This window comes from Clarias gariepinus, chromosome 4 (assembly GCF_024256425.1).
Source record: "Clarias gariepinus isolate MV-2021 ecotype Netherlands chromosome 4, CGAR_prim_01v2, whole genome shotgun sequence".
NCBI lineage: Eukaryota > Metazoa > Chordata > Actinopteri > Siluriformes > Clariidae > Clarias > Clarias gariepinus.
The window spans coordinates 15,218,052-15,231,331 of NC_071103.1; the positions used below are offsets into that span (position 1 = coordinate 15,218,052).

General features: G+C 42.1%; 1 protein-coding gene across 1 annotated transcript; it reads right to left on the minus strand.

The window, feature by feature from the left end:
- Positions 1-2,431: 2,431 nt before the first annotated feature.
- Positions 2,432-12,376, minus strand: nradd (neurotrophin receptor associated death domain). Its single transcript, XM_053493917.1, has 6 exons — positions 12,130-12,376; positions 7,224-7,356; positions 6,029-6,397; positions 3,968-4,184; positions 3,648-3,790; positions 2,432-3,555 (listed from the first exon to the last, which is right to left on the minus strand). Exons 1-6 carry the CDS (start codon positions 12,181-12,183, stop codon positions 3,245-3,247), a joined length of 1,227 nt encoding a protein of 408 aa, XP_053349892.1. The 5' UTR covers positions 12,184-12,376; the 3' UTR covers positions 2,432-3,244.
- Between the last annotated feature and the right edge of the window lie 904 nt (positions 12,377-13,280).

Consider the following 13,280-nt stretch of genomic DNA (forward strand, 5'->3'; position numbering starts at 1 on the left):
TATTATAGTCATGAAGTGATGACATTGCTGCATACAAGGCTTTTTTTTATTTTTTCTGATTTTCTAAATAGTCAATAGTTTAAAGTGCTCCACCTGCAGGATTATAGAGGAACTGCAACATTTTTCTACCTCAAATCTTCTATTGTGATTTTATTACGTATAATCTGTAAAGTTGGCGTCAGATCTATTTGCGTAAAATCATTGGGGGGGGGGGGGGACGTAAGATGAGTAATAGAACACATTAAGATGGTTTTGGGAATATTTGTCTGTCCGTCTGTGAAATCAAGTACAAACTACAGAACAAATTGTAATGGGTGTATTTGCCCCAGCTTGAGGTAACGCATAGGCTTTGTTTCATCGCTAGCGGCTCACAGGAGGAGATGCAAATTTTAAAATTTAAATAAAAAACAGTCTTTAGACAGATGTTGTTTTACATTTTTTTTTTTTAGTTTCGTTTGAAATCTCACACCCTTATTCCGCGCACTTTACATTAACACATTTAGTTAATTCCGAAATTCAACAGATTTAAAATTTAAATTTGTTTTTGAAAATCTATTTCAGAGTCACTGGGCTTCACAATTTATTCAGAACATTTTTGAAATCCTTTAGTACTGATTGAGACCCCAAAGCTTTGGAGATCAGATCCATCTTCTATTATATTAGAAGAATATTTGGGTGCAAAATCTTTGCTGGTAAAGTTTGCCTGACTGTGGACCCCATGGGCATCACCACATGCTGCGTTTTCCACCTTTTGCCAGGCCTTTACTGCAGCTTCCATTAGTGGCTGTTTGCTCGTGGGTGTTTCTGCCTTCTGTTTTCTCTTCAGTACGTCAAAGGCTCGGTGGGGTTGAACCGACTCAACCCTTTAAGAACATTATATGTTGCTTTTTGAAGACCTTGTGTTGCTTTTTCGGTGTACAGTATTTTATGTCATTAATTATGCATACGATAATGAAGTGCTGCACTACTGATTATATAGCATTTGACTGAACCTGAGCAGTAAGTAGAGCTTTAAAGACTTTGGTATTTCTTATGCTATTTCTATCAGCAGTCTAATCATCATCAATACTGATCACCAATGAGAAACTCCATTGGCAGCTACACATGTCCATGTTATAACCCTGCCTCCAACATGTGACAGACGATGTGGTTCATGATATATGGAACATGAGTCCTTCCTTTCCTTCTACATATTCTTTTCACGTGATCATTCTGGTTATTCTTTAAGAATTTTTTTTAGTAGAGTCTCGCCCTCTTGATTTTAGACTTGCTGTGATTGTTCACACCTTCATGGACGGAATTCTGAAAACATTCACTTTAATTGTCTTCTAAGCTCTTTTGAATGTTGCTGACCCCACATTTCTTTTTTTTAAACTGTACAAAATTGTTGATTGTATGATTTCTCATAGGGCTTTTTAAAAAAAATTTATACAGCCTAATGATTACCTCCACTTGCACCTCTAGGGTCGAGGCTTTGATTCCTGTCTGTGTGTCTGGAGTTTGCATGTTCTCCCCGTGCTTGGTGGGTTTCCTCCCACAGTCCAAGGACATTCAGATTAGACTAATTGGTGTTCCCAAGTTGCCTGTAGTGTGTGAATGAGTGTGTGGTGTGCACCATGTGTCTGAAGTTTCCTGGGGTTGGCTCCAGACTTCCTGCGACCAAGTATGGGATAAGCAGAATAGAAGATGAATAAATGATTTGCATTTATTGAATTGCATTGGCACCCATATTCTCTCTGTGACAGAGAGGTTCCATAAACAGCTGAAAAAAGCTTGCTTTTGAACCTGTGAAAATTAAAGGACTTTGTAATAAATAGCTTAATTTTCTAATCCTTTGTTAAACTCCTTAAACTTGCTTCATGTTGGTTTAATTGTGTGATGTAACGAAGCAAATCTATTAAAAATACTCGTGAACTTTTAGGTGGTTTAGTGGTTGTCGCCTTGCACCTCCAGGGTCTGGGTTTGATTCCCGGCCAGGCTTGATTCCCATCTCTGCGTGCATGGAGTTTGATGTTCTCCCCGTGCTTGGTGGGATTCCTCCTCGTACACTGGTTTCCTCCCACAGTCCAAAAACATGTAGGTTAGGTTGATTGGCGTTTCCAAATTGCCTGTAATGTGTGAGTGTGTGTGCCCTGCGATGGATTGGCACCCTGTCCAGGGTGTATCCTGCTTTGTGCCCTAAGCCTCCTGTGATAGGCTCGACCCATCCCCCCCCCCATTACCCTGAATACCCTGATAAAGACCCTGATAAAGCGGTATAGAAGATGAGTGAGTGAGACGTCCTTGTCCAAATACTTATGGAGATGTGCTTATAACTGTAATAAGACCATCCTGCCTGAGGAACTCTTAGGTTTTCACAATCGATTTATTAAAAATGCTCACACAGGTTGTTATTATTATTATTTTTTTTATTAAAAGACAAAGAAGACACAAATGTATTTCATAACTAACGGGACAAACATGGTCACATGGTGCTGCTCCCTATCACTGATACTCTTCTAGTTGTATAATTTGATTAATTGTTCACACGCACATAAGGAAACAGTGCTTCATGATTGATTGCGCTTTAGCATTTGCTAAACATACACCAAATAGTTTGCCCATAAAACAGGCATTGCTTCCTTTTTTTCATTTACAGCATGTGTGTAGTTTTGTGTCTGTTTTGGGGAAAACACTGAAGGCTGTGCTCGGGTTCAAAGAGTCCAAATGTTTGCATCAGTACGACAAAGCATTTTTTTCGCATGGATAATAACTCATCCAGAAGAAGACGACCCTCCTCCTCCTGCACGAGTGTGAGTGCGGAAAACAGCACCGAAACATGTCCTCTGGCTTTTGATGCAACCTGCAAGACGGTAACCAAATCCTTCTGAACCACTCAGAAGACAACATTTATTATAATGCATTATGAAGAACAAAGGGCTAGGATTTTTTCTTATTACAAAGCCAGTATTATGTTTTGCTCTGGCTTGTCAAGACTCTGAAAAGGAAGTCTGTCCTCTTCGCATAAATACTGAAACAGTCTTGAACGGATGACTGGAATGGAGCATCCGTTCTCGATGGAAAGCGCTGCAAAAACGAGCAAAAAGGCACTTAAGATTGATACGAAACAAAAGCAGGATTACAGTTCTTTTCCTCACGTTTGGAGTAGAAAGTCTCTTCCCTGTCATGCAGAAACGAGTGCTGTGCTCTTTCCCTCTTTAGGATCCATTGTTTTCCATCTTTCAGGCCACTGAAGGGACCGGATTCAGACCATGGTAATACCTTGATTGGGAGAACCGAGTGCTTTGGCTACATCGTGTCGCTCGATGTTGCTCAGTGCGGTGGACAGGAGCTCGACCGTCGAGCTGTCTTGCTGCGCCCAGTCGGTCAGCAGCGTGTGGACGGGGTCTTCGCCACGGCCAAACATGTCCACTCGGTCCTGCTCGTAACCCAAGACGGTGGCCAGCTGCCTCCAGCTCCGACTTCCACCCTCGGCCAAAAGCTTCTCCACCTCCTCCTGCCTGTGAGGGGGCAGCGTAAGGTAGCGAGAGTCCTGCTTGGTGTCCTGCTTAATGCCTGCAAAAAAAGGGTTGGCTCAGTGTTTCGTATCCTGCCTGGACATATCAGTGGTAACAGTGTAATGCAGGAAGTAGTGATCTGACTTTTACCTTTACCCGTGTGACCCTCCTGCAGGCTGTGAGAGTCGAGGAACACGCCGCTGTCGCTGTGCAGCTTCTCGCCCTCTACCACGTTGTTCAATTCTGCAGCCCGAGCTTTTCCCAGCGCCGCCTTCTGCTGGAATGATTTCCAGCTAAAACACGCAGACATATTTAATTACTTATTACACACTCAGCCAGTTGGGTTCAGATAAAACGACTGCCTGTGAATAAATCAACAGCCACTGGCTGCTTCTCTATAAATGTAATCATGCTATTAGCTTTACTTCTCATCTTCAATGTTAATCCACGTGTTATTTTTGAGTCCTCACCACTTGTAGGCGACGTAGATCAGGAGTCCCAGCACCACGGCTGCCAGCACAGACACATAGATCAGGATGTTGTTGCCTCCCTGACTGTCCTGAGAGCTAAGGTCCGGAGCTTCGGACCCATGCACCATTCTATTCTTCTTCTCGCGCTCCTCTTCAGAAGGGATGAGTCGGCGCGGAAACTCGGTACCATTCCTCGAAAAGATGTGCAGGTCTCGATCTGCACAAAGAAGTTATTTCCAACACAGGAATTCATAACGAGTAAAATTTCTACCCCTCTGTCAGGATTAGTGTCATGGCAAATAAATCTGTTTTTTGTTTATCGTTTTTTCACGAATGTCACGACTTGTTGGTTTTCTTTCTATCCCGAAAAAAAAATAAAGAAATCATCACAGCATGCCGCTGTTTTAAAAGCTTAATAAGATGTTTATTAATAGTGATGGGAACAACATCTGGTCTCAAGCAAGGATGGAAGATATAAAGAACTCCAACAGCCACATTGAGGCGAAACAAGCTGACACTTTTGTCACACACACACACACACACACCAGATAGGAATCTGAGCAACACATGGCCAGAGACCGCCTGCGTGCCAGGCAAGACTGGAGTACCAGGTCGTAAGCTGAAATGCAAGGAGGGAACAGGCACGCAAATATCAATCAGCAAGACTTCATAGCTCCGCCATAGCGGAAAAACCCTCCACCAAAAAAAAAGAATACTTCTCACACACACACACACACTCTTTGTGGGCTAACTCAATGCAGATCAAACATAGTTAAGTTGCATGTCTTGTCCCATGCTGTGCCTCAGGTTGTGTGTTTGTGTGTGTGTGAGATAAGTGCAGCCCTTCAGCACTTAACATGGGTCATGACCCACTATCCAGCTGCCTCAAAACCTGTTCATCAACTTAACACACCTCACACGTTTCACACTGGAGCAGTTGGTGTCAATGTCAGCTCTGAGGCACAAACTAGTTCGGATGAACATGAAGATGAAGTTACTGCATCAAGGTGACAGTTTTATTAACTCTGTGAGAAACCTTCACACGCAAACCCTGCTGTTGTGCATGACTACAGCTATCTCAGTCTCTTCATCGTAACTTAATTTACGTTAAGTAATCGTAGCTTGAGTGATACGAGGCCGCTAATGAAAAGTGCTGCAAAAGAGCATAAAATGTATAACAAATGTTGGTAGACTAACTCGCCCTCTGTACAACGTTACTACTCAACACTGGGGTATTTGCGCCGCTGTTGAAGCCAACTTTCGAATCCTCTTCGCAGTTGATGGTCTCCCACTGCATAGAGAATGTTTATGGAGACGACACGACTGACAAATGCAATGTGCACAGATGGGTGAAGAAGTTTAAAGAAAGGGAAGCCAGCATTAAAGCTGCACCATCAGCTGAGACGAAGGGGATTTCAAACTGGATCCGACAGCTGGGTTCAGTGGCGGAGCAAATGCATGGCTTGTGGTGGAGAATATGTTGAGGAGAACCTTAACTCCACCAACATGTGCAATTTGAACCACCTAAAAAATATGTATATATATATTAATGTTATGCCCACTTGCGCATTACTTTCGATATGCCATACATCTTTTTCATTTACGTTTCGTGTTTTATTTACAGCCCGTGTAGCTGACTCCACATGTGAATGGGTGTGTTCTTTGGAATCAAAACAATGAAAAAATGTTTAAAAAAACAAACAAACTGGACATAAAAATGGAATGGTTGGTTATTCTATAAAGTTATTTTATAAAGCTTGATTTATCCACAAAACCACATGTGTGGACCAGACAGAGATCCATGCTGCTGTCGTTTAATTAACGATACATATTTTGTTCATATCTTATGTAATATGCATTTGGTGTGCTAAAAAATAAAACATATAAGCGGCAAAACTGACGGAAATGGAAAAAGAATTTGCTGCGGATTGGCTGTGAATGCCTTGTGTCATGCTCACAGATTACTTTTGCTATATTATATTGTTTTGCATTGTTATTCTAATCTTTATTAAAAACAGTGCAATAAAAATTAAAATTGAAGTCTCAAAACCATGTACACACCCATGCAGAGTGTGTCCGACTTGGGCTGGCAGGGCCGGATCTCGACCTCGTCCTTGCTGCACTGGGAGCACGGCGTACAGGTCTGGCTGGAGCTTTTTTCCTCTGAAAAGGTGCCCGGGCCGCATGGTTGGCACACGGTGTTTCCCGTAGGCCCACACGCCCGAACTACGCCCTCCCCCCTGTTGCACATAGCACACGGGGCACAGACGGCGTCGGTTTCGTTCGGCCGCTTCCACAGGAAGTAGCCTTTGCCACAGTCGCAGAGGGTGTCCTGGGTGATGGTGCAGTGCGCCAGCTGGGGGACTCCAAAAGGGCATCGTGAACACGGCTGGCACCTGGACAATCCCTCAGATCCTGAGAACGTCACACCTGTGGTGAGGGAGAAGGAATTTTCTGCTATTATAGACGCATTCATGACATAGGTGGGGCGTTCAAGTCAAACCGGGATTTGTGGTGAAAATGAAGGTGGAAACAGATCGAAGCCCAGTACCATGATCAGACTCTTAGCCGCGGTAAAACATTTATGAATGGTGCAAACGGTTAAAAAACAAGGCTGTACATCCGTGAATAAACCACTCGTTCCCGTGAACACTTAGTAAGTGGAACAAGTATTTGTCTCTGGGAACTGTACACACGATCATTCACAAACACCGCTTGCACATTTCAGGAACTCGTCTTTTAAGTTATTGCCACGTCCCCCGTACTGCCCTGATCTCGCTCCGGGAGGAGTTCCTGGGAGGCCAGAGTTTCAGCCGTGAAGCAGACCAGTCCAATCTTGTCTTCTGCATCCTGAGAAAAGCTTGGATAGTTTCCACAGACTAGACAAACACTGGGAGACGTGAATCAGTGTAGCGGGGGATTATATCGAGAAATAAAGATCATGAATGCATTCTGTTATTCTGCACGATCAAAAGTCCCGGTTTACCTCGAACGCCCCTAGTTTAAAGAACGTCTTAAACACTCACGCACACTAGATTAATGTGTTGTGAGAGTTCAGAATAAATGCTTAAATATTCATAATGTATAGGTGTATTAGGCATGTCAGAACACACTTCAAGCTGATATGTATTCAAAGGCAACTCAAATAGTTTTAGGCTGAAAGAATGAAAGGAAGAAAGAAAGAAAGATGAATGTCTGGGAAAACCCTGTGGCTGAATTTTAGCAAACCCTATTTCAGATCGGTATCAACACTCACCGTCTTGGCACGGCTGACATTTGGTGTCGTCTTGTTCACAACTGGATGCCACTCCTGTGCCCGCAGGACACAGACTGCAACACTCACCCGACGACGTGAACTTCCCGCTAGCGCACACATCACCTGCCACCACCTGCACATATGAAAAACATACACACACAACTACAGGTCAATGAGCAATCCTATGTGTTTTAATACTACACGAGACAGCTAACAACAGCTCTACACACAGACATACTCATCTAAGTAGTTTAGGAGGGTGCTAATATAATAAAAATGTTTCTCTCCCTCTCTGGCACAAGCATATCAAAGGGTTTGAGGGGTTAAAGGGGCCATGTTGAGAACAATCAGCCATTAGCAATGCAAACGAGCGGCTCAATGGCCTCTTCTGAAGACAGATGAAGACGACACTAGAGATCAGATAACCTTTTGGTTTCACCAGAACTTCTTCGCATTCTTCACACTCATCTGTCATACTGGGAGTCGTGTAGCTGGATGTAAATCAGCTCACACTCTAAATACACTTCACTGTCAGAACATAGAAAACCCAAAGCACATAATACAAGCTCAGTAACACTTCATAGAGAGAAAGAGAGAGAGAGAGAGAGAGAGAGAGAGAGAGAGAGCTGTGTTAGCCATCAGACTTCCAGACAACCAATAAAAAGCCTTCGAGCATCGGCATCAGGCTTCATCGGCCCAGGTTACTGCCTGTAAGCCACTTCGGATAAAAGTATCTGTCGAGTGTCTAACTGTAAATATAAATGCACTGTATCTAATCCTGCCTAAGTGTCGGCCCCGGTCTTTAGCGACTGGCGACAGAACCCGTGTCTGCGCGGTCCTGAACCCTCTGGTATGTCTCCAGTATGTCTTACTGTCTAACAGCTGTGACTGGCTTTAATCAAACCCAGCCACACACAATGGAAAGAAGATATTAAAACAGCAGAGAGGGGGAGACAGGGAGGTATGAAGAGAGTTTCTCAGAGGAGGGTAAGGCCGCCCTGGAACTCGGGGACATTACACACGCACGCGTGGGCGCAGATGCGAAAAGCGACGAAAGGTCCTGAGAGAGCCGTCCAGTCTCAAATCCCAGGAAAACGGCAAGACAAGGATGAGTGCGCAGGCCGTGGGTATGAAGCCGAAATACCACAGCTGTCCACGCATGTGCTCCGAGGGAAGGAGCGACCGAGGGGTGGGGACGTAGTTGCAGTCCCGAGGACAGGGTGCGGACAGATGCATGTGAATGTATGCGCAGACCTTTGATGTGTCCCCGTTGCAGCTTTGCAGATGTGTGAGAAAAGGTCAGCGTGGCGGTGTTCGAAACGTGTACCGGGTTTAAGGTAGGCTGGCCCTTTTCCCCTCCAGGGAGCTGACAAGAGCAAACAGATGTCTAACAACCAACCTCCTGCAAAGCGGGGGAAAAGTAAAACCTCAACAACCTCTCTGATGTCTTTCTCTCTGATCTCTGGGCAGCGTGTGCTGACCTGTCGTGAGCGAACACACACTCACAGCGCTGTACCCGCAGGCTAAAACATGTTCTAGTCGACTGGTTTGGCCGCACATTCCACAATCATCATGGCAGACTTTAATAAGCTGGTGTTACGCTTAGAAATGATGCGGTCCTGATTAAACGTGGTTTAGGGAATGAGCACAATAAGAACAGGATCTGGACCGGGTATGATCTAGACGTGCTCTTAGAATAAATACTTAAACCTCTGTTTCGCGCTGTTTAAACACAATATCAAAAACAGAAATATATATTTAGGCATACTTATATTGATATACTTTATATTTAGGTACACACGCTGCACACTCCTTAACTTGATCTAAAACTAAAGCATGTGAGAGAAGTGTAAGAAAAACACATCATGCTGTTTAAGGTCACTCTGAATGCCATATTTGGGAATTAGGTACATTTCCCCTTTTTAATTTCCTAATATGGGACCAAACGTTGCCTACACTATAAACTATGCTGGCACTAACACTCTTTTAAACACTGCAAACTTAAATCAAACACCAGACGGTTAAACATCATCGGAATGACCGCAGGGCCTGCGAGTGGACTCGGCCAGGCGGAGACGACGCATGCGAAACAAGTCAGTTAGCATGAAACAGCCTCGTGCCTTTGATCCTAAGGTCTCTCAACAAAGATTTTATCCTGTGGTCTGAGGCACTGAGGTTCGGGTCCCCTAGGGAAGGCACAGTTGTTCAGCACTAGCTAAAGAGGTTCCTGTTTCCAACAGTTTGCCAGCAAAGGACCACCAATGTTTAGCGAGGGATTCAAAGAGGAGCTCCGGTTTACGGCTGTCCTGGTCACTCACACGCTCACACACACACATGCTGCTGACTGAACTTGATGTATGAGCGCATGTGGAGTGCGTAAGGGGTTCACAATGGGCCTGAAAGTCATACACATGAAAGACCACATGAGGCTGGAGCTCATGAGTCAGGAGACAACCTCACACCCGGTTGCCTGTCGCGAACCATCAACTGCAGATCAGCAGCAGGAAGAAAGTGGGCAGGTTGCCATTTTTTTTATAGCTTATAATACATTGTGGAACAATTACCAATACCTGGAACTTGAGGAGTTTCTGTATATATATATATATATAGTGATCAAATAACTTTAGTATTTTAACAGGTATATGTTAGTTTACATGCTTTAAACAAAATCATTTCTCATTGTGTAGAGCTTAGCATTAAAAAAAATACATTCCGCATCACAGAGAACTGGACAATGTATTTTTTTTTATGTAAATGTAATGACTACATTTTAAAGATCGTATTTTCACAATCAGACATGTGTAGCGTGCCAATTAAGGGAATGCATGACTGCTATTTCCAAAAGCATTTCTTACAATTCTTGCAAAGATCCCTTTAATTGGGGGCATTAAACAGCTTGCTAATCAATCTCTCCCTCTCTTCTCAATCAACCCACCCACCCACCCACGCACACACACACACACACACACATACCAAAACCATGCAGCAAAACGGAAAGTCAAATTACTGAACTGCAAAGTCTCCCCCCTCGCCGTCCGCAGACCAGGAGAAAATGAGGATAATTACTACACTCTGCATACACACGGCCCCAGCGATACTTAAGCTGTGGTTGCCTTTTCACCGAGAGCCGACATGAGGGACAGATGTGGCATTCTCCTCATCCTTCCACACTCTTTCCATGCACTGAATGACCCGTATCTGCCTTGCACTGATTTTCTACACAAAAGCTAGCATGAGCACAAAGAGAGAAAAAAAAGACTTCGTTTGAAGATAGAGAGCATAACAACCCGATTAGATCATAGCTTTTTGGGTTTTTTTTCCTAAGGTCTGCAGAATGCCATGTTTTGATACAGAGAATAAAGAGAGTGTTTTTTGTGGGAATGATTTGTTTAAGACGAGTGCTGGGACATCTGGCTTGTCCAAGCCTTAGCAAAACTCATGAACTCTTATTATGACATGAATCTCTAGAGGATATCAGCACTTTAGAAGAGATTAGATGTGTGAAAGGAACAAAGACAAGAGTAAAGGCACTTTTTAACTCAATATAAACAGTTTGTATTAGTTCCCTAGCCAAAATTAGGATCTTTGGGCATGTATGTTTCCCCTTTTTTATGGTTTAAGAAAGTAACATTTGAAATGTTGGGGCTGTGCATGTCCTGTGTTGACTCAAAGGTTAGGTCCCATGAGCATTTTTTCCTTATAAAAACTTATAATTGATCTTTTTAATTTAAGACTTAATATAAGATGTAACAGAACCACACCTATCACACATTGGCTTCTGTCGTTGGACAGATCTGAAGTCAAAAGTTAATCGGCCCGGAACAATCGCTGCACTAAAGAAGAAAATCATTGAACATTAGGTCTAAATAGATACATTTTAAATCCAAACATGTAAAAGTAATTATTGGATTCTATAGTTTCAAACATTTGGGCCACTAAAAAAATGAAAAAGGGGTCATACACAAATCTATTAAATACAGTCACACACACATATACACACTGATTTGTTTTACAAATGAATAAAAAAAAATGTGTACAGGTTTTTTTTCATACATGTGCTTTTTATTGCTGTGACAAAAATGTTAAAAAAAAAAAAGAAAGGAATATCTCCTGTTTTTTTTTTACAAAAACTTTGAGAAACTTCGACACTTTTCGTAAACACAAGACAAGATCAAAACAAAGCCGTGTAACGAAAAAAGAAAAAATATTCAGGGTGTGAGATCAGGAATTTATAAATGTACTTTAAAGTGCAATACTCAGTAAAATCCAGTTTCACTAAAGTTTATTATGATTATTTTATTATATATTAATATTACTACAGATTACTATGATCAGTCTTTTTTAATCATTGTGTCATCATACTGTTCTTTAACATCAGCATCATCATCACCTTTATCCTTAACATTATAAATCCTGATCTCAAGCCCTGATTATTCTGCTTGTCAGTTACAACTACATACTGATCTCTCTTTCGAGTGATAAAATAGTGTAAAATGTTCTCAAGTTTCTTTAAAAACACCCAGAATTTCTCTTTACTTTTAAAACATTTTTGTTCCAACAAGGAGAAAAACATTTTTGAAAATGGATATAGATCTGTTTTTTTATTGTAGTTTTATTACTTTTATAATGTACACATTTGTTAAGTAAATTCGTAATGAAATTATTCTTTTTTTAACAGAGTTACGGTTTAACGGTTAAATACGTGTTACGGTTAAATCCCTGACTTTAAAAAAAAAAAAAAAAAAAAAAGTTTACAGAGATCAGATATCTTCTAACAGAACACATATTTATAATCATCAACTGAAAAGTGATAGGGAGTAAATTTTAGAGAAGATAAAGAATATGAGAGACATGTTTAAGGCGTTTAGAAAGCTCGTGCAGGTCCCGCGCGCGCGGCTGAACTCACCTTGAGGGCGGTGATGTGGAGGCAGAGCGCGAGCACCGCGGCCGCGCACTTCATCTCTCACTGCTGCAGCTTCACCCAGCGACTTACAAAGCTACTGGCACACCACCGAGTGTCAAGACTATTTCTAAAAACACTCTGCTCTATAAACACGGATATGCGAATAAGATGTAATCCTAGTTTCGTTTCCTGTTGCCGGGATTTAATTTGTTTCCGTGACACACACACAACTTAAATCCGCTCCGCTGCTCGCGCGCTCCCATCACAACACTGAAATCTGTCGCGCGCCGCTTATGAACCTCTTCTGCCTGCCGGCGTGACGTCACTGCTTCCCTTGTCCGTGATTGGGCAGGGGGAAGAAGATGGGAAGAGCAACGATGCACATGTCTTAGGGAGCGTGAAAGGAGATGGATCGATGGATAGATGGATAAAGAAATGAAGAAATAGATACATTGGGAAAGATGGATCAGTAGCTTAACTGAGAAGAGGATGGATGGAGGAAAGTATGGAGGCATGGAAAGATAGATAAACTGGAAAGGATGGATTACTGGCTGAATGCAGAAAAGGATAGAAGGATCAACAGACAGATAGTGGTGGATGGATGGAAAAATAGATGGTTGAACGAACTGGTGGAAAAATAGGTGGACGGACGGATGGAAAAAATAGCAGATGTATAAAAAGATAAAGGATGCATGGAGAAACTGGATGGATGAACTGAAATTAGTGTGTCTCTGTATAAGTGATATTGATGAAAAATAGTTGGAGAAATAATTAGTTCTTCTTTCTATTATTATTATTATTCATATATTCATTAATTCATGTATATAATCAAGTCACATGACATCACCACACCTCACTTGTGATTTTTCACACATGATACAGAAAGATATTTTTTCCTTCCTTCCTTAGTATATAGGGTGAATAGTGGTAAACTGGGACAATGGGTAAAGTTGGGGGACAGTTAAGCTTAATAATTTATATCTTTGCATGGATATGTTTTTATTACTAAAAATTAACAATGAGTTCATCATTAGCAAGTATGTGATAAAAATTGTTTTTTAAAAAATCGGTGGCTATGACATCACTTCCGGGGTGTGGCACATCATATTTAACAACCATTTTCAGAAAGTGTCCCACTTTACCACTATTCACCC

What these genes read in the sequence shown, in the direction of transcription:
- nradd (XM_053493917.1), bottom strand. Translation starts at nt 12,183, where the DNA reads ATGAAGTGCGCGGCCGCGGTGCTCGCGCTCTGCCTCCACATCACCGCC. An exon ending in ATGTCAGCCGTGCCAAGACG is followed by an intron (nt 6,398 to 7,223) that starts GTGAGTGTTGAT and finishes CCCTCACCACAG; the next exon opens with GTGTGACGTTCTCAGGATCT. An exon ending in ATCTACGTCGCCTACAAGTG is followed by an intron (nt 3,791 to 3,967) that starts GTGAGGACTCAA and finishes TGCGTGTTTTAG; the next exon opens with CTGGAAATCATTCCAGCAGA.